This window comes from Epinephelus moara, chromosome 23, assembly GCF_006386435.1.
Source record: "Epinephelus moara isolate mb chromosome 23, YSFRI_EMoa_1.0, whole genome shotgun sequence".
In the NCBI taxonomy this organism is placed as follows: Eukaryota; Metazoa; Chordata; class Actinopteri; order Perciformes; family Serranidae; genus Epinephelus; species Epinephelus moara.
Window position 1 is genome coordinate 20,014,220 of NC_065528.1, and position 18,458 is coordinate 20,032,677.

The following is an 18,458-nucleotide window of genomic DNA, read 5'->3' on the forward strand; positions in this document are numbered from 1 at the left end:
TAAGGGCTTTGGGGAGTGTATGGAAGCTGATGGTGAAAAGAAAGGCTGAAGGTGACTGTTGTACTCCACAGAGATGCACGATACACATTTGCTACTGGTAACACGCACACAAAGACACACACACACACACACGGGGACGAGCGTCTTTGTTCTCACGCCACATCCTCTCTGAAAACCCGATGGAGGACTATGGATTGCAACACAGGGGAATAAAAAAAAACAATATCTGGGACAACAACACTCCTGGCCAATCTGTCCCAGGACAGACCTGCCACAATCTCATTATTCTTATCAGCAATTGCAATCAAGCTGTGCGCGTGTGTGTGTGTGTGTGTGTGTGTGTGTGTATGGGTGTGTGTGTACATCAGAGATCATGAGAGCCACTAGCACCTTTTACACTGCCCGGGAATTTCATGCGGCTATTCCACCTTGCCGTTCTGTATAAAAGGTACAATCGTGGAATGGGGGAGCAGAGTTGTCTCGCTGGAACAACGTCTGTAGAAAAGGATCAACCGACAGGACCATGGATGGGACAGATGTGACGTTTTGATGACATCTTATGTGTGCTACACTGCTAGGACATTTAAAAGCAGCTTGCAGCAGTTGGCAGCTAACTCAAAGAAGAAGAATAGTGACTGAAAAATGTCTGTAAATTGGGCAGACACTGAAGTCCGTAAACTCCTTACCGCCCAGGCAGAGGATAGGATCTGCTGCCATGTTACAGGGTGGGTAAATTATTGTTATTGCCATGTTAAGCCATTGTTATTGTCTATACAGTGCAGGAAGCTGACGTGTATGTTATATGCCACACTTAAGGGTGACGCTGTTGTGCTATATGTCACATATATATCAAGCCTTTTTGCTTCGAGGATGCTAACATGCTGTCTAAAATCAGCCACTGGAGCGACTTGATGCTACCGTTGTTTAGTTCTGTGTAAGAATGCAAAGGCGCAATAAAGGAGGGACTTTTTAGCTGTGATGTCTTAGTAAAAAGGGTTACTGATATAACCTTTATATTATCACACGGCTTTAAAAATTTAAGTGTCAAAATAACAAATGGAAGGACCTGTTTCACTGAAGCATTATCGTCAACGTAAATAACACAAGGCCTATGACAAATGCTAATTACAACAGCATGACTTGCAAATTAAAAGAAAACCCACAGGCGTGAAACAAAACGTCAATCATGTTCATGTCTGTTTATGTACTTATGATTAGAGGAGAACGTTCTTCTAATCTGTGTCAGCACGTCGGATACCTACTGCGTACACATGTTCTCTTGTGAGCTTGTATTTAGTCATTCCCCCTCTCTCTCACACTTGAAATCACACACATACAGAGCGAGTGGCCGGCTAACTCTGACAATTTCCAATTCCCTTTCGTAATAAAGCAATAATAGAACAACACATCCTGCCCAAAGGGGGCCATAAAACAATTTTATCCAGGGGTGTTGTCAAAAGGCTAAACCAATCTCTTCACTTAGCTATCACACAGGCAGATTCCCCACGGTATGCACTCAGCCCCATCTACGATCCGGGGTTGGTTATAAATATGCTATTACAAACACACAACAGGGGCCCAGAAAATCCATCTGGCAATATTAAACTATAAAAACCACAGTGCATGGTGCAGAGTGCCTGTAGATATCAGCAGACAAACAATCGTGGATAACATTGTTATGCTGTGTGTCTGTGCACATGTACTGTTAACACACACGCACAAGGTGTACCCAGCCCCCTGATCACCGGGTGTCTGGCAGAAAAGGTATATCATTGCACCCTTCCTTATGAGAGGCACCTTGAAGTAATTTGCAAATATATTAGACCTGAGTTAGATGCAATTGAGATACCAAAGAAACACAATTACACAACTCGGGGAAAACAACTTCATACTGTAGATGCCCACAGGGGTCATAAATGGCAACCAACGCCTGCATTCATGTAATCAAGTCCTTCCTGTACGTCGTATCCTCCTCCTTAGAAAGTAAGAAAGACAGAAAGAAAGGGAGGAGGAACACTGGGAAAATGATTTTGTTGGGAAGAGATCACTGAGTGTCTCGATTGATTAGCTGATCAATCATCTGACTCAGACGCTAGTCGACATGAGAGTCGATCGATGGGAAGTTTGGGGAGGGGAGAGACCAATCTCAGACATCTGAGCCAACAGAGCCAGGATGTCAAGTCTCCTGAGGTTGGAAAGAAAGCTACTTCTCTATATCTAAGAAGACTTGTACTTTTTAAGAGGGGCTGGGAGGGGTGGGGAAGCCTTTGTAAAAATCAATGGGTGTCTAAGTTCAGCCAGCTTTTCTCCAGGCATATAGATGGGAAGCACTGCGTGGTTAGAAATGTTTTGACAAGATGTACGGTAACTACAATGATGTGCTAGAGCAAGACTACAATTGTGGAAACTAGAATTAGACATATCTCTTGATAAACACATAAATACATGAACAACCAGTCGTGACAGGACAAAATAGAAGGTAACTTTTGTTATTAGACTCTCCTGCATGGTAAACAGAAGGTTTCTGTAATGCACCAAAAGCCCTTTTTGCAAAGACTAGTATTACCTGGGGACCTCTGGTCTTTTCAAATGATTGCAGAGGTTGTCTGTGATCTTTGTCCCGTGCAAATCTGCCATGTCTGTAATTTGTCAAGATATATTCCACTGCAAATTATGTACCTTATTTTGCTTAACACATAGATCGTGTGATAATATTAGTCTCAAGTGATTTGGCATCTCTGTGATTTGGGATCGTATTTAAGTTTTTGTTTTCTTTGAGCCTCGTTTCTGCCTCTCTTCCAGAGTCTGCGGTGGTAATTATAAATGAAAGTTATGACAGCATTTCGGGTGCAGGAGGCTGATCTCGCTACACAGCATGGAGACCCCAGAAAAACAAGCTTGAATCAATCAGAAGAATACAATTTAAAAGAAAAAAAAAGGAGGTTAATACTGTACATCAATGCTCATAGTGCTGTTTAGTGTTTCTGTGTTGTGTTGAGTGGAGTTACAAATGACTGTGCACATCATATCTGCAGGATAATGTCAGTAAATTTGAGTAAAATACAGACTTTGCTTATCCTGTGAGAATGTGCCGCACAAAGCAGTTACCTGGGGGGTAATTTCGAAATAACACGGAGTCCCCAGGTAATACTAGTGCTGCACAAACAGGACTAAAGATGGCTGTTTAAATGCTTTTCCCACACTATTTATATATAACAGGACAAAGATTCGTACCCAGGTCCATGTCGGAGGCTTTTAGGCGGTGGGAGTGAGGGACATTCTTGTAGATGGCATCCAGGATCTTCTCCTTCACCTGGCTTATGGTATCACAGTTCAGCACCTTCACCTGGATCTCCGGGCTCTTCTCATTCTCTGGGTGGATGCAGTTCACCACCTGGAAGAGAAATAGAAACAAGACTGCCCAGTGAGACGCTATCCCAAGTACTGACTGCTGTTTTAAAAGAAAACTTCTGTTATACTTCACATGTGGGAAATGTTTTCTGGGTATCTGAGAAAAGATAAAAGCATCTCTCCAAGTTGATTTGGTGCAAAGGATAAATTGTGCTATATCTAATGCATGTTTAATCGCTTGCAGAGAAGAGGTTTGTGTGTTTTATGTTAATAATGTTGACTGCACAGTGGATTGGTGCTCAGATGGAACTGAAATAATTTTGTGCTCGCCAAAGGGTCTTTGAGAGAATTGCAGGAAAAGAAAAGATCATCCACCAGGGAAACGGCTTTTTCCTCAGAGCTTGAAGGGAGGCAGCAATGTGTTACCTCAATGATGAGCAGTAAACCAGCTAATTATAATATTATTAGCATATTCATCAGCTCTGTCTCCAGGTGTTGGTGGAATTATCCGAAATTATAAGATGAGCACAAATACACATAACTGAGAGGGTCAACGTGTTATCTTCACTCTTCAAGTGTGGTTTCTACATGTGCCTATGTTGTGGGAAGTGGGGTGGTGGTGAGTACTGATGATTACGTTGTAAAAAGCCAATCTGAGGCAAATTTCCAGGATGTTTTTTGTTTTTTCCCCTATCACAGTTCACCACAGACATCGAGTATGAAAATCTGTACTCTCAAAATGTAGAGTACAAACAGATGTGACACTAGAAAAGGAAGACGTAAGCACTAAACAGTGTCTGAGTTTCCCCCGCTCAAACAAACATGTCAGAGTGGAGCGAAGACAACAACAGACAGACTCTGGAACGAGAGGTTCCAGAAGGAGAGAGTTTCAGCGTCTCTCTGCTTGTGCAGACATATACACATGCATAGTCTCTTTCCTTCCTCCTCATCCTGAAGCCCTGCTCTTTCTCTTGACAGCTCGACTCTCAACAGGAAGTGAGGTCGCCACTCCTGTGGCCCCTGCATGTCAAGCGTGACAACGACAACTTTATGTCGCGTTGCTTATCTCATGACCGACAACCCATAACCACCCTTTTTCCCTCCTCTTGTCCCTGAAAGCATATTAAGTGTCCCCTTTCAGCCCTTGGACCCCCGGGCCGGTGAACCCCTTACCAGCGTCTTGTAGTCAATCTGTTGTCTGATGAGCTTGTCCTCGCTGAGCGAGTAGCGTGCCTCTCCTGTGATGGAGTCAATGGGGCCTTTTTCCATCTGCTGCTTGATGGCACAGAAGAGGGAGAAGAGGGGTTCGCCGGCACACTCCTGCAAAGAGAAGAGAGAGGAACAAATAAAAAGTTTGGGAGGGAGGAAGAAAACTTTGAAGTCATTTCAACACTTGACTCACTGACAACAAAGTTTAAGAATGTCAGAGAAAATATCTATCTGAAATGTTGTAGTTGCTTTTTGTTATGTGTCTCAGGCTGCCTCACCGCCAGAGTTGCTGAGCAAGACCTCTGTTCTCCTAAATTAAAGAAAATTGTACCACCTATCAATATATAAACTCTGCTGAAATGAAGCCACAGTTGGGGAAAGATTTAATGGATAAACAGTGAAAAAAGCCACCCCCGTCTTCCCTCCTGAAAACACTGTTGTTTATCAAACAGAAGAGATTGGCCATTTATCATTGTTTTATTCTCCTCCCAGCTGCAGTAAAGGGGCCAGTGGAGAGATGGAGGAGAAAAACAGGATGATAGTGAATTGTTTTTTGACATTCAAGGGTGGATAGGAGAGGGGAGTTTTGCTTTTAGTGAATGCTGATGCTGTGTGGAGTCAAAGGTACTCCTCCTTCATGGCACATCCACATCAGCGTTACATGCTAGGTGACAAAGGACGACAAATCATCTAACGAATTTTAGAAGAACACTGGCTTTTAATAAATAATAAATTAAAATGAAAATGCTATGAAACCAACAGTTATATTCATTAACCTAATTATAACTAAAATACAGATCTGCTCTCGTTTAGAGAGAAGAAATAGACTTCTTAGCAGATTTCTTTCACACTTCATCGTAGGGATTTTTCCATTTATCAGTTGAGGCATTAACACAAGCAGTGTTGGAGAGTAGTGAACTATATGTAATTAAACTAATAGTTTAACTACATTTTGTAGTAGCTTACTGGGACTTTGCGCCCTGACCTATTTGGAGAGCTCCTTAGTCCTTAGTGGTGCTGCTAGCTTTGTGGTACCCATTGGCCTTTTAGATTACGTGTCTATACTGTATATACTGAGATCATCTGACACTTAGACTGCACACAGCTGGACTGAATTTAACCAATTACGTGACTTATGAAGGTAACTGGCCTCATCAAATCTTCAGTATGGGCTTTATAGCAAAGCTTGTTTTTTTTATTTATTTATTTTTTAGACATTTTTACAACAACAACATTTTTATTTCTGTTTCACTTTTTTGTGTCGGTCCATTTCCTAAAATCCAAATAAATTACAGTTTGTGATGCAACAAAGGGGGTGAGAACTTCTACTGCATAAATAGGACAGACCACCTATAGAGGTATGAGGTATTCAAAGCTCAAGGCCAGGTAGACTGTTCACACAGTTTCTGAATGGGGCCCAAGGTTTTATAAAATCTCTTAATGGAGCCGTTGAGGGTGCTTCTGATTTTTTACAGCTCAATGTTCTGCATCATATCTTTGATCCACTGGCTGTGTGATGGAGGGGTTATTCTTTGTGTATTTTTGAGGCAGTTTTACAGTCTCAAAAGGACATGGAGGACTAATAGAGGTCTATTACAATTACCTGCTACTGTGTCCAAGCAATTGACAAATCTGAGAGTAAAAAATACAGCCATTAACTATCAGTGAAAGTCATAGATTAAATAAAATCACAGAATTAGCAGTGAACTTTTATGGTGACAAAATGAGAGCATTTTGTCACCATAAATTGATGCAGAAAAGGCAAAAATTGGTACATAAAAAAAAACATCAGAATGCAGAAAATTAAGTGTGTGATGCTCAATTTTTTTTTTTAATGGAGGACCCCAAATCTCCCATCTCAAATGCCAGCAAAGGTGGCGACAGTGACTTAAACAACTTGGTTAGGACTAGAACTAAACTACTTGAGAGTTGAAACAAATATTAAAGACTTACCTTCAGAAACTTGTAGAGGAGAAACGTGAACCAGTTGGTCAGCATTTTCTCTGCCACAGACTCGGTCCTGCAAACACACAGACACAAAGCACATAATGAACATATGATCCCGCATGCTCTTATTACCGTCATAAATATTCAACGGCGTCATCAAATATTCTGCTAAAAATGATGACCACCACTAATGAATAGGCTTTCGCTACACAAATATAATTGCAAAGACAAGAATTGAGAGAGCCTTTGCACATATGATGGCCTTTCAGACAATCTTTCGGCTGGCTTTTATGCTCAGGCACGCCAAGGGCAGCTCGTCGACGGCGGCGGGGATTTTAATATGAGGCAAAGCAATTAAAAGCCTTTATTTGATCCCAGTGGATTGATGTCGTTAGGGGCTGGAGCGGCTCTGTAATAACACTGGCCTCATTATCAAGCGCTCCCTTGCCTATTCACTGGACTAACACTCGATCCGTGCACAATAGAAAGTGAATGAATACATCTCCCTCTCTTTCTCTGCCTGGCATCCATGCTCCACTGGTGTGGCAAAATGGTGTGTGTCTGCATCTGTGTGTGTGTGTGTGTGTGTGTGTGTGTGTGTGTGTGTGTGTCTGTGTTGACCTGGACCAACAGTGTGATTGATCCCGTGTGAATGACTAATCTGCATACATAATAACAACAGCGGTGGTGGCGAGGGGAGAAAGAGGAGAGGCGAGGATCGGATATCCTTTGACAGCAACCTCCTTGACCAGCAGCAGGGGTGTGTGGGTAATCTGTCAGAACACCTCAAACACACACACCCACACACCCCTCCCTCTGCTTTCAACGAGCAACTACCATAGGCATCAATATTTCAGGATTAGTGTGCATTGTGTGTGTAGGTTTTGTCCCGTGTTTCAGCTGCCACCTGCAGCCCTCCCACCTTTCACCATTCAGACAGCCTCTTTAAGGAGCTCCGCATTGAGGCATGAGGGGGGATATAATGTCCGCTGTGCCAGTGGGCCGGCCTGGCAACCCCCACCAACACTGGCACAACACCTGGGGGGGATTAACTTCCTGCCGCTCGCTGTGCCCACACTTTTATATTGCCGCCCCTCCCGCCCTTCCTCCGTCCACAGATCCAAGGGTCAACAAGGTCACGTTTCATCTTTTCTTTCATGTGTCCTTGCTGTCTTCCTCCCTCCCTCTAGCTTCCCCACTCTGGATCCTGTAATCATACACACTTCCAAATCCTCTCCATTTCTACAAATGTAGCCCATCTATCAAAGGGATGAAAGGAGCATGGAGAAAGGAGGAGGTGCTCAGGGAAGGAAGGAGGGAGGGAGCAATGGAAGGGAAATGAATGAGAAGAAATGGCTTGGCTGAGTCTGCCCTTCCCTTTTCTTCTATTTAAACTTCCCTTTTCGTACTCACTTCCAATAGATATTGTGTTTTTGTGCGCCTGTGTAAGTGGACAAGTGTGCGGCTGTTTTAAGACTACCGTGCAAAAAGCACAAATTAATCCCACTGCGTATGTATTCAGAAATTACCATGTGTGCTGACTAGTGTTTATTGTGTGTTTATGTGTGTGTGTGTGTGTGAGCATGCTTCTGGCAGCGGGTGCCGGCCCTGCTGTAATAAGAAGTCTTGGCACAGCCCCACTGGTTTGCTTATGCTCATTCTCGATCACAGCACAGCGTATAGGGAACAAGGATAAAAATGCCTCTGCTTCAACATCTAACGTTAGCGTTTGGTATTACAAGTTTCAAACAATCTTCCCCATACCTCCACTCAGCTGCTAACAAACACAGCGCAACCTATGTTTGGGTTAATGCAATGAAATGTGCCGTGGCGTGTTGGCATGGTCAGGCTTGCCTACTTGGCAGCCAGTCAGAGGGGCAGTGGGCATTGAGAATGATCTAGAGCAGAGGGGACCTGGCAGTGCTTAGTTCCCCCTGATTACCGAGGTAGGGTTGATGGGAATCCGTGCTTCATCACACATTAACATTTTTGGTTGGCCGTAGCTGCCAGTAACATGCATTTGTGTATCTGTATGAAATGGGCACTTTCTAGAAAACTGTTATTTCCTGGACGACTGTGAGTCTTTGATGTGAGCGTTAAACATAACCAACAAAGCATAACAAAATTAAAGGTGCTCTTCTGTCCATATAATCAAATCAAACAGCCTCTCTCCTTCACTGATATTTCTTTGGTTTGCACTTCAGACTGATGCGTCAATGCAATTACTTGCAGATACTTTGCAGATTAATGCCAACTGTTTTTTCCCCCAGTAAGTAGCACCTTCAAATGCTTATTTTGAGAAATGCCTTCGACAGTCTATCATCAAAATCATCAAAATTCTTTATTTATTTATTTAACTGACTGCTCATTTCGACACTACATACTGTTTTAAGACAGTAAAGAGGCCCTTTCACCATATCTTTACGTCCTTTCGTAAACAAGTGAATTCAGAAAAGTTACTGTCAAGGCTCCATTTTCAGTTTCACTTGAAAGCCAACATGCTTAAAGTGTGGAAAACTTTAAATACCTCAGTGCAGTTCTGGACTCCCAGGGGATCTTCTTTGGAAACACTGAGCATATTTTCAAGACATGCTAACAACTCTAGTGACACTCTAGTAAACTAATGGCCTCGGTGTCAGTCAGCAGATTTTAGAACAAGTCTACAAATCTATGGTTAAGGATATTTTAACTTTCCCCATCCAGCCTGCCATGGTCACCTAAATTGTACATCTAAGAATGAAATCTCTGGGATTGTGTCGATGGCAAGCAAAATAATTGGCAAACCCCAAAAGCCCTTGACCCAACTCTTAACAGACAGGAAGAGGGGGAAAGGGAGGAGTATTCTGGCAGATAGCTCAAATCCTCTCTTTAGCTAGTTTGGGGCACTATTGACTGTTGTCAGTCACGTGTGTTTATAATCTGTGACGTCATCGATACACCATTTTGAAAGTATAGCTACAGTTTGAGTTCCAGTTAACAACACGGCTGAGTGAGTTATACAACCCATTAAGCCGCCAAACTGGAAAATCAGAAGTAAGTGAGAATACTGCCCTGGATAATTACGATATATTCTATTCTATTCTATTCTAGTCAAAGAGGAGCAATGGCAGCTGTGTTAACCGTACATGTAACTGCATCTGAGAGTCCCCTGGTTAAAGCAGTGCAGCATGAGATCGGTAATCATTTCCATTTTCCACTCTGCCTCCCAGTGAGGAACACTGGTCATCACAGAGACGGCTAGCTGTGGACATCGACTTGTAAATGCGTACATACACATGAAGGTAGATTTTCTTATGGTGAAACAGGGGGGGCTTTAAACCTGTGTGATGATTGTGTATCCGCGTTGGAGTCCAAGCAAGAATGCAAGAACATATTGGGCTTTCATCTTTTGACCAATATCAAAACTTGTATTCTGACACATCAAGTGCAGCCAAACTAAAACTAAAAGGCTATGGAAAGGCTGTTCAGCTCTGCATGATGGGAAGAGGGATGGTGGTGGTGGGGAGGAATGGAGGGAAGAGAGGAGTTACAGGAGGAGAATGCAGCAAGGAATGCGACAGATGGTTGTGGAAGGCTCTCGTTAGTTAGCTTGCCTGGTGGTTGTGCTTCAGCACAGGTTGAGATGGGACAGATGGAAGGATGTGTGTTTGTGTGTGGAGGGAGAGGAAAAAGACACACACACACACACACACACACACACACACACACACACACACGTACACACACAGATTTCTTGGAAGAGGAGGCAGTGGGTAGCCGTGCTCAGATGCTGTGCCAGAGACACCCTGCTCACGCACTTTAAGCATTGATTTAGCAATCAAGAAAACAGGGGAGGGGGAAGAGGAGGGGAGGAAGAGCTGGGAATATAGATTGAAAGAGCGAGTATAAGAGAGGAAGGGAGAGATAAAGATAGTGACGGTGTGACACAGGCGGCACAAGCATCAGAAGTGAAGACAAATAGAGGAGAGAGCAGTGGAGAGTGAGCAGAGGCAGGTAGCGAGGGAGAATAACACTCAGAATGAGCAAACATGGTGAAAGAAAGGGAAGAAAGAACAGACAGAACAAATTAAAGGGAGAGAAGAAGAGAGGTAGGGGTGCTATCTCTCCAGACAAGATTAAGCTTCATCTTCACAGCCTTATGCCTGTGTTTCTGGGCTATTTTCAGCTGCTATCCAAGGACACGCCAGTCAGCCCACACTATGGGGTGGCGTAGCTTGCTCACACTGCCTCATCACATCTGAAATGCATGCTGGGATGCTGAAGGACTAACAAGCGCATCGAAGGAGGAAGAATGAGATGAAGACAGTCTGATCAGTGCGCATCACAATCGTGTGTATGACAAATGGGCAATCAAACTGGGCGTGCATTTGTTGTAAACATGTGCTCTCCCCTCCAGTGCTGGCTGAATGCGATGGCATTTTCCCCAGGTTTTCCTTCTCCCTCTCCCTTGATGACGAGGGAGGGGGAGAGAAAGTGTGATAAAGGACTGTGTGTTTTTTTTGGTACTTTGCTTGAAGAACAGTTTGTCTTTGCAGCACTTAGAGCAACTATTTCTTTGAGGATTTAACCCTAAATTCACTTTAAATCATAGTCTGACATGACATTAATCAATGATTTGTGGGTATTGTCACCCAATCGCCCACATAAATGTTGGCATAAGACATTTCTGCTAACCATAGGCAGCAAAAACATTAAAACTTTAATTTTCAACAATGCTGTGGTTCATGTGTGGTTATGTTTAGGCACAAAACCATCATGCTTTGGCTTAGAATTTCCAGTTTTGGTGCCACAATCACAGCTGGAAATAGCGCCAATGTCTTGCAAAAAAACAAAAAACTGTTTTGGTGGTACAATCGCCGCTGGAAAGGGAGCCGATGACTCACTAAACAACAGCCTGTTTTGTTGTTTGTTGGTCTCTAATACTGGTCTGCAGCTTAGCAGCTGTCTCACCTCGGTGTCACGCCACCCACCATCCCCTCCACCTCCTGATGGCAAAGTAAGCTCATATACACATAACCACAAGTACATCGCTTAAGAAATATGATACCTATGAAACGTACAAATATAATGCCATCATTGTCTTCTGGTGACGCTGATTACTTTAAACTAAGTGATCAAAGTGATCTCTACTTGTCTGCACGCCCTAGCAGTCAGCTTTCCTCACTCGGTGACACAGCTTTAAGTGTCTCCATTGTCCTTGACTACCTCTCCCTGTCTGTGGTACACACGCCATCTCTTGTGTTGTATCTACTGCCAGGATCAGCGGTTACTCCATTGTTTAGTGGCTGCACTGAGCTCAGTGAGCTCTGGCTGCAATTAATCATGCCTCCTGCCCAGACAGCATTAATCTCTCTCTGCATCACCAAGTAGCATCTAAACAGCCTCTCATGAGATGAATATGCCCACCGTCTTGCGGATGGTAAGAGGAAGGCATTCATTTTAAGTTCTCCTCGCATAATATATGCTTGTTGTATTTGTGTGTGTGTATATACTGGCAGAGATGAGTTTTTAGCTGGAGGGAAAATCTGAATTTTAATTGAAACGAGGACAACAAATTAATTTGTGATATGCCTGTCAAGTCATCTGGGGGGTGTCATGATTTGACCAACGACCCCCAAGCGAAATGACATATATATACACTATATGTATAGACATGCAGGAGCACATCACAGGCATACAGCTGTGAGGGAGCCGGTTTACTCAAGTAACCATAATCATCACATTTACCAAACACCGCAGGCAGGAAGCGTAATCACATACAGTGCTGTGTTCAAGTGCGTGCCATTAAAGCTTTGACTACGAATCCAAGGGAGAATTGTGATTGTGCCAGAGTGCGAGCTTTCAGAGTTCTCCCTTTTTCCATAAATGAGTATTTTCTTTCCTCTTGAGCTATTTGAAATTGGATTCACTGCTAATTAATCATAATTATTTTGCTAATGATGTGCATGGCAATGCACTCTGGTGTCTCAGAGAGCCAGCAATTCAAGGTCACGGAAGTTAATCCAAACATGTCACAGATACGGACAGAGGCACAGATAGAGAGGCATTTCCTGTCCTTGATAGTAAAGGGTTGACATGAACCGGTATAACACTTTATCTCTATCCCCAACCAAGCTCAATAGAACGCTAAATTTAGAGAAGTTGAATGTGTGTGACAGTTCAGTGTTTAAATATGTAGGAAAGGACCTCTGACTATTTATCAGTGGGAAAAAGAAGGAGAGTAATTGAGTTGGACAGTTCCTGCTTGGTTCAGAATATGCAGCACATCAAAAAATGGTCACTACCAGCTGTGTACATTTAAGCACTTGTTAGACAGCGATGGGAGTCAAGTTAAACTCTGTGCCTGGTTCTCACCTGCGGAGCAGCAGCTTGGGGTGGTTCTTGCTCTCGAGGTTGCGGTCTATGAGGTCGGACAGCAGGTGCTTTAGGACATCAGTGGCGTACTCCAACTTGCTCTGCAGCACTGTCATGATCAGTGAGGCCACGTTGCCGCGGTCCCTCATGGAGAAACCACGCTGGGCCTCGAGTGTGCGAATAAAACACAGCAGGAAGACCTTGTTGTTAATGAGCTGGCCGAAGAGTTTCAGCCCTTTCTCCACTTGCTCCTGGCGGTAGCCTGGCACCTGTTAGGAAAGAGGAGAAATGTTCATTTGACTGAGACACATTAAAAATAACAAGGACGGGGAAAAAAGTACAGTGTCTGTGTGGCACATTCATGGTGGTGTCACATGGATCCAATTAGTCATCAGTTCCTTTGAATGTAGTATTAGCACTCTGCCTCTCTAATTAGATACTTTTTATGGAGGCAACTTTAACATTGGTTTAACTGTGTAAACACAGCGCATACAACAATATATTTAGATCAGGTTCACAGATATGTTAACTCACTAGCAAATCTGAGTGGGAATAAATCAAAGTAACAGTAAATTCAGGTATAGTTCCTCTATTTAAAAGTGCAGTTATCAGTTCATAAATACATCTTTATGTATAAGGATGAAAAGACGAGAGAAACAGAAGGAGATAAGGAATAAAGAATCTGGGGAGATGGGGAGTTTAACATCTTCCAGCTTTTGTTACGTTTAGTCTGAAGGTTGAGAATAAAGGCAGGAAAACACTGAGCCTCTGGAGGGAATGTTTATTACGTCGATGGCGCTCTGTTCCACACTAATGCAAGTAGAAAGGGAGTGCAGTGATGTGAATTCCCCTCATCTGAGCCCAGATTGTCCCTGCACCATTTATACTAGTCACTTGCTGCACATGCTTTTCCTCTCAATTTTTTTTCATAAACAGCACCTATTGAGATTATGTTTTTTTTTATCTGTCAAGAGCACTCGTGGCAAGACAGCATCTCTCTGTACCCAATGCAGCTGTCAACCAGCATATGTTCTGTCTTTTACCTTTCCTGGAGGAACCCCTTGTAATCTGCTGGGAGCTATTGTTAAGTTGCAAGTCTAATTTCATACCGCCTGACAAGATGTGTACAGTGTTCGTGTGTGCATGTGTTTCAAGTGTGCATATACAAAATGTACAAGCGTGTCAGAACATGCACACATGAAAATCTGGGAAAACTGGGAAATGCGTGTTGGCGTGTGCAAGTTTTCCGCCTTCTTTTCTACAGTATCTTTCCAAATAAACTGTGAATGTTTGTAGGTTACAGACACTAGAAATATGTTGTACAGTACCGTAACACAAACATGTTGAACATGTCTCTTAGAATTATGAAAAGACAGTGCATTAAGACAGCAAAATGTTGACCTGCATCCTCTCCAATCTCCATAGGGTCACTGGAATATTTGTGTTTGGAGGGCTGACAGGTGGAGCAGTAAAATGGCGACGACTGCGGAAACTGAATTGTTTCCATAAAGATCAAGAGGGAAGTGGGAAATATAATGACAGGAAAAAAATCCTACAATAGCAGCAAGCAAAATGGGATTCAGATGTAAGGGAAATTGTTGTGGGGAAAATAAATAAAAACAGTCATGTCAAGAAGAAGGCTTTACTGAGCTGACACATGCCAGACTATATTTCAATATCTCTGTCATGTAATTCTTATTTTTACTGAGCGCCTCAAATCTTTTTAAATATTTCAGTGCTGAGTAAATCCAATTGTTTTGCTAAACCAACACAGACTTTCTATCACCTGTGCTATTTCTGTCTACAGCCGCACACTCAAAACTTGACTTTAAATTGTCCGACACATCAATAACAATTAAGCAGCCATCTACCGCGCAAGACAAGCCTGCTGCTTTTTTCATTAGGCTCCTATTCCACATTATACTCCTCGTACAGTTCGACATTTATACCAATTAAAACATAATTAATATTGCTTATTACTGGGAAATTCTCATCAGGGATAGAGTGGCCAACCCTGAGGGCAGTGAAATAGGGGTCCATCATTCTCTTAATGGAACAAGACGACCTGCTCAATTATAGCTGTCCATCACTGTCACTACTGGGGATAAATGACTTGATTTTTTTCTTTTGCTTTTCTCCCACTGATTGACTTTTAATTTGTTTTTGAGGTGGGGAGAGAAAACGGAGCAGCGTCTCATATCGTTTCAGTTATTAATGAGAACGCGCTCCTGATTTGAGGGCTGCCTTGTTTGTTTTTGAAAAAGTGTTGCTGTCGGCCGTCAAAAGGCTTTTGTTTACCAGACAGCAACACAAACAACATCGGCGTCAATTTCACCTACTGTGACCCACCACATTGTTAATTTGCTTGTTCATTTTGCTCTCTTTTCAAATAGGGCTAATTGCATAGAGATTGTTATTTGATAGAGGCTGAGGAACAGGTATACACGGCTGTGTTATTTGCACTATTCAAACTAGTGGGAAATTGGAATCAACTTCTTTTGCCCTGCTGTCTTCAAGGCCTCATGAATTTCTAAGAACTGCTGATCAACTCGACTGATGGTGTATCTTTTCAATTAAAATATTCTCCCTCAAGCACATCAGTGGAGAACTTTTTTGGTTTAAGGTATTTTTCCTGTTTCATCAATAAAAATCTCCACAATCTGACACATGCAGTATCAAATTATTGTTGTTAATAAGTACTAAGTCAAGTAATGTTCAGCCAGTTCCTTCATTTAAACAGATACTGACTTGAAGTATTACTTCATTCCCCAATTGCCCATTTGAATTCGTGAAGAAGTCTTTGTTTTCCTCACATGCTTTCAGTGAACGAAAAAGCCAAACATGGAGAAAAGTCTTGATGAATTGAAGAATTGAAGGTCTGCATTTAACAGCAGCAAAATTATATCAAAACATCTGTTTACAAACTCACACAAAACTTGTGTAGTGTAATCCGAGTCTGCTTTATTTACCCAGTCGGATACTCAATACTTCACAAACAGACTGCTCTTTCCAACAGGCAACTAAGTTAAAAGTGAAACTTTTTTTCAATGCACTCTTCAAAACCAGACTCCATTGAGAAAAACAGTAATTGAAGTTCACTGAACAAGGGAATTCCCAGCCTACTGCCATCTCAATCAGATGGTTTGTTGGGTGACTTTGCTGAATCCAAACTATTCCTTTAAAACACCAAAGTCACACAATAACACAAACAACTACAGATTAAGGCAGCGGTAGACCAGCAGCTCCTGTGTTCAACGAGGTAAAATTACTACTTTTATCAATGGAGTCTGGCTTTGAAGAGAGTGTATGTAAGTTTCACTTTTAGTTCAGTTCCCCATCGGAGAGAGCTGTCTGTTTGGGAAGTACTGAGCATACGACTGGATAAATGAGACTTAGATTATACTGCACATGTTGTGTAAGAGTTTGTAAATAGATGTTTTGACCCCATGACTTCAATTCATAAATCATTTTCTCCACAAAGACTCTTTCGAGACTTTTTTCACAGGCGGTCAGTTAGGGGGTGAAATATTCCTTTAAAAGTGGTACACGCCATCTGAAGTTCAGTGAAACCATACCTCCAGGTCTCGGAGTACTGGATGTTCCTCTATGCCTGGGAAGAGGACCCTCATGGTGTAGGTCCTGTAGTCCAGGAAGGGAATTCCTGCTCCATCCAGATCACTGGTCAGCTCATGGATGTCTGTCTGGAGCTCTGCAAAAGCTGATGGATAAACCAGATACACAAACCACTTATTTTTTAAAGCACATAAGCTTATGATGGTATTTTCATGAAACCTGTGATCTCAGGTAGTTTACAATTAATCAGCTTGACTGACAAACTTTAAATGATTGCTGAAGTGGCAACACTGGATGCTGTGGATACTTAACACCATAAACACTGCTCTTATTTTTAACTCTCTCATCAACAAGGTCACTCTGCAAATGCCACTTTTATTTCTGTCATACATGAGTTTCACACAACATATGGATTCCATTATCAACTTTTAGTACTCTTAACAGAGTTTAAAATAGAAAAGACGTTTCATTAAGACTGTGAGATTTCACATTTTGTTCTGAAGGAGTGGGCTTGTTTAAACAGAGTAAATGAATAATTCAAGAAGTTTATAAGGTAGCAAAAAAGAAGCGCTCCTCCATATAAGCTACAACACATCAGCATCTTACCCTCTTTGCACTCCAGAGCCACACGTGACTCAAGGTTGTCCATCTGCATCTGCAGCCTCTTCAGTGTCAGGTCACTCTCACGAGACTTGCGCTTGTAGGCAATGAGAACCACCACAATGAAGAGGATGAGCAGAGCACCCGCTGCGGCAATGCCAATGATTGCCGTGCTGCTGAGCGGGCTGTCGGACGTGATGTGGACCACACCTGGGGAAAACTCGATACCGCCAACACGTGCCTTGTGATGGTGAAAGATACAGAGGCAGAATATAATTAATGTGTGCATGCGCTGTGCATTAATGCACATGCATTTACTTCCTTGAAAGGTTTTCACAGGGACGGGCCGTAAAACATGAGACAAGTGGTTCAATATACCACAGCTATAATCAGAGGAGAGCTTCACTTAAATATCACTTCAGCAGTAACAACTGGAAAAGGTTCACTAATTTGACCCTTAGAAAAGTGGAAATAAGTAGCAATCAACCAAGGACGTATAGTGTTTTTCAAGGCAAAACATATCACAAATATTTATGAACAGTAACTTAATATTGCCTGTGTGAATCCCTTTTAGGTCTAAAAAGCATTTCTCTGTGTTCAAAATCTAGATCAAAGCCCAGACAGACAGACAGACGTATTGATTTACTTTTTAAATGTGTACACACTTCTGTTTATTTGTGCATCCACTAACTGTGTTACAGTAATGTGTCCATCTCTTTCTATGACGCTGGCTTCAGGTGGTAACATCAGGAAGCGCTTTGTTCAAAGTGGTCCCTCTTAAAACCACAAATGGAATCTTTATTGAGTTTGCCGGGGCCCTAATCCTTCTTATTGAAGGCTTATTTGTTTGTCTTTTGTCTGCTTGTGGGCAGTAACAGGAACCACACAGCCGATTGGATTAGAGCCGTAGTCTGTCTCGAAGTGGACAAGGAGATGGATAGAAAGCAACACGAGGAATGTCCGTCTGTCTGTCAAACTGTCGATCGATTTGTAGGTCTGTCTGCCTTCTCCACCATAGCTGGCCTATCTGTCTTGTGTATCTCCTCGTGTGTGTGTGTGTGTGTGTGTGTGTGTCTCTTTCTCTTGTCTTTCTCAGCATGTGCTGTATCACTCACCAGGACCTTGTGTCGACCTGTCAGGTTGGGTGACTCACAGAGCAGCTGGGTCTCTGACACTGTTAACATGCAGGGCTTCTCGCCAATAAAAACTGTGTAGTTCAGCTTTCCGTTTCCACTATTGGTTGGTGGAAGGAAGTTCCGCCCCTGCAGGAAAGAATTCATGCGTAATTAAAGTTGCTGTTAAAGAAAGGGGTACGATAGTTACAACTAGGGAGAAAACATTACCAGTTTCATGATAAACCGTGGTGACATTCCTGATTGGTAGTATAACTGTTAAAACCATGGTTGATTATCTCACTTTGAAAA

The 18,458-nt window shown here is 42.5% G+C and overlaps 1 protein-coding gene across 2 annotated transcripts in view; it reads right to left on the reverse strand.

Moving 5' to 3' along the window:
* plxna4 (plexin A4) overlaps nucleotides 1–18,458 on the reverse strand; it is a 317,597-nt gene that overhangs the window by 34,466 nt on the left and 264,673 nt on the right. For both annotated transcript variants that reach the window (XM_050036454.1, XM_050036453.1), the window contains exons 19-25: nucleotides 18,150–18,296; nucleotides 17,041–17,275; nucleotides 16,437–16,579; nucleotides 12,862–13,130; nucleotides 6,514–6,580; nucleotides 4,525–4,671; nucleotides 3,235–3,394 (exon numbers count right to left, since the gene is read on the reverse strand). In XM_050036454.1, coding sequence (XP_049892411.1) covers nucleotides 3,235–3,394; nucleotides 4,525–4,671; nucleotides 6,514–6,580; nucleotides 12,862–13,130; nucleotides 16,437–16,579; nucleotides 17,041–17,275; nucleotides 18,150–18,296 — 1,168 coding nt within the window. The remainder of the gene's footprint in view (nucleotides 1–3,234; nucleotides 3,395–4,524; nucleotides 4,672–6,513; nucleotides 6,581–12,861; nucleotides 13,131–16,436; nucleotides 16,580–17,040; nucleotides 17,276–18,149; nucleotides 18,297–18,458) is intronic.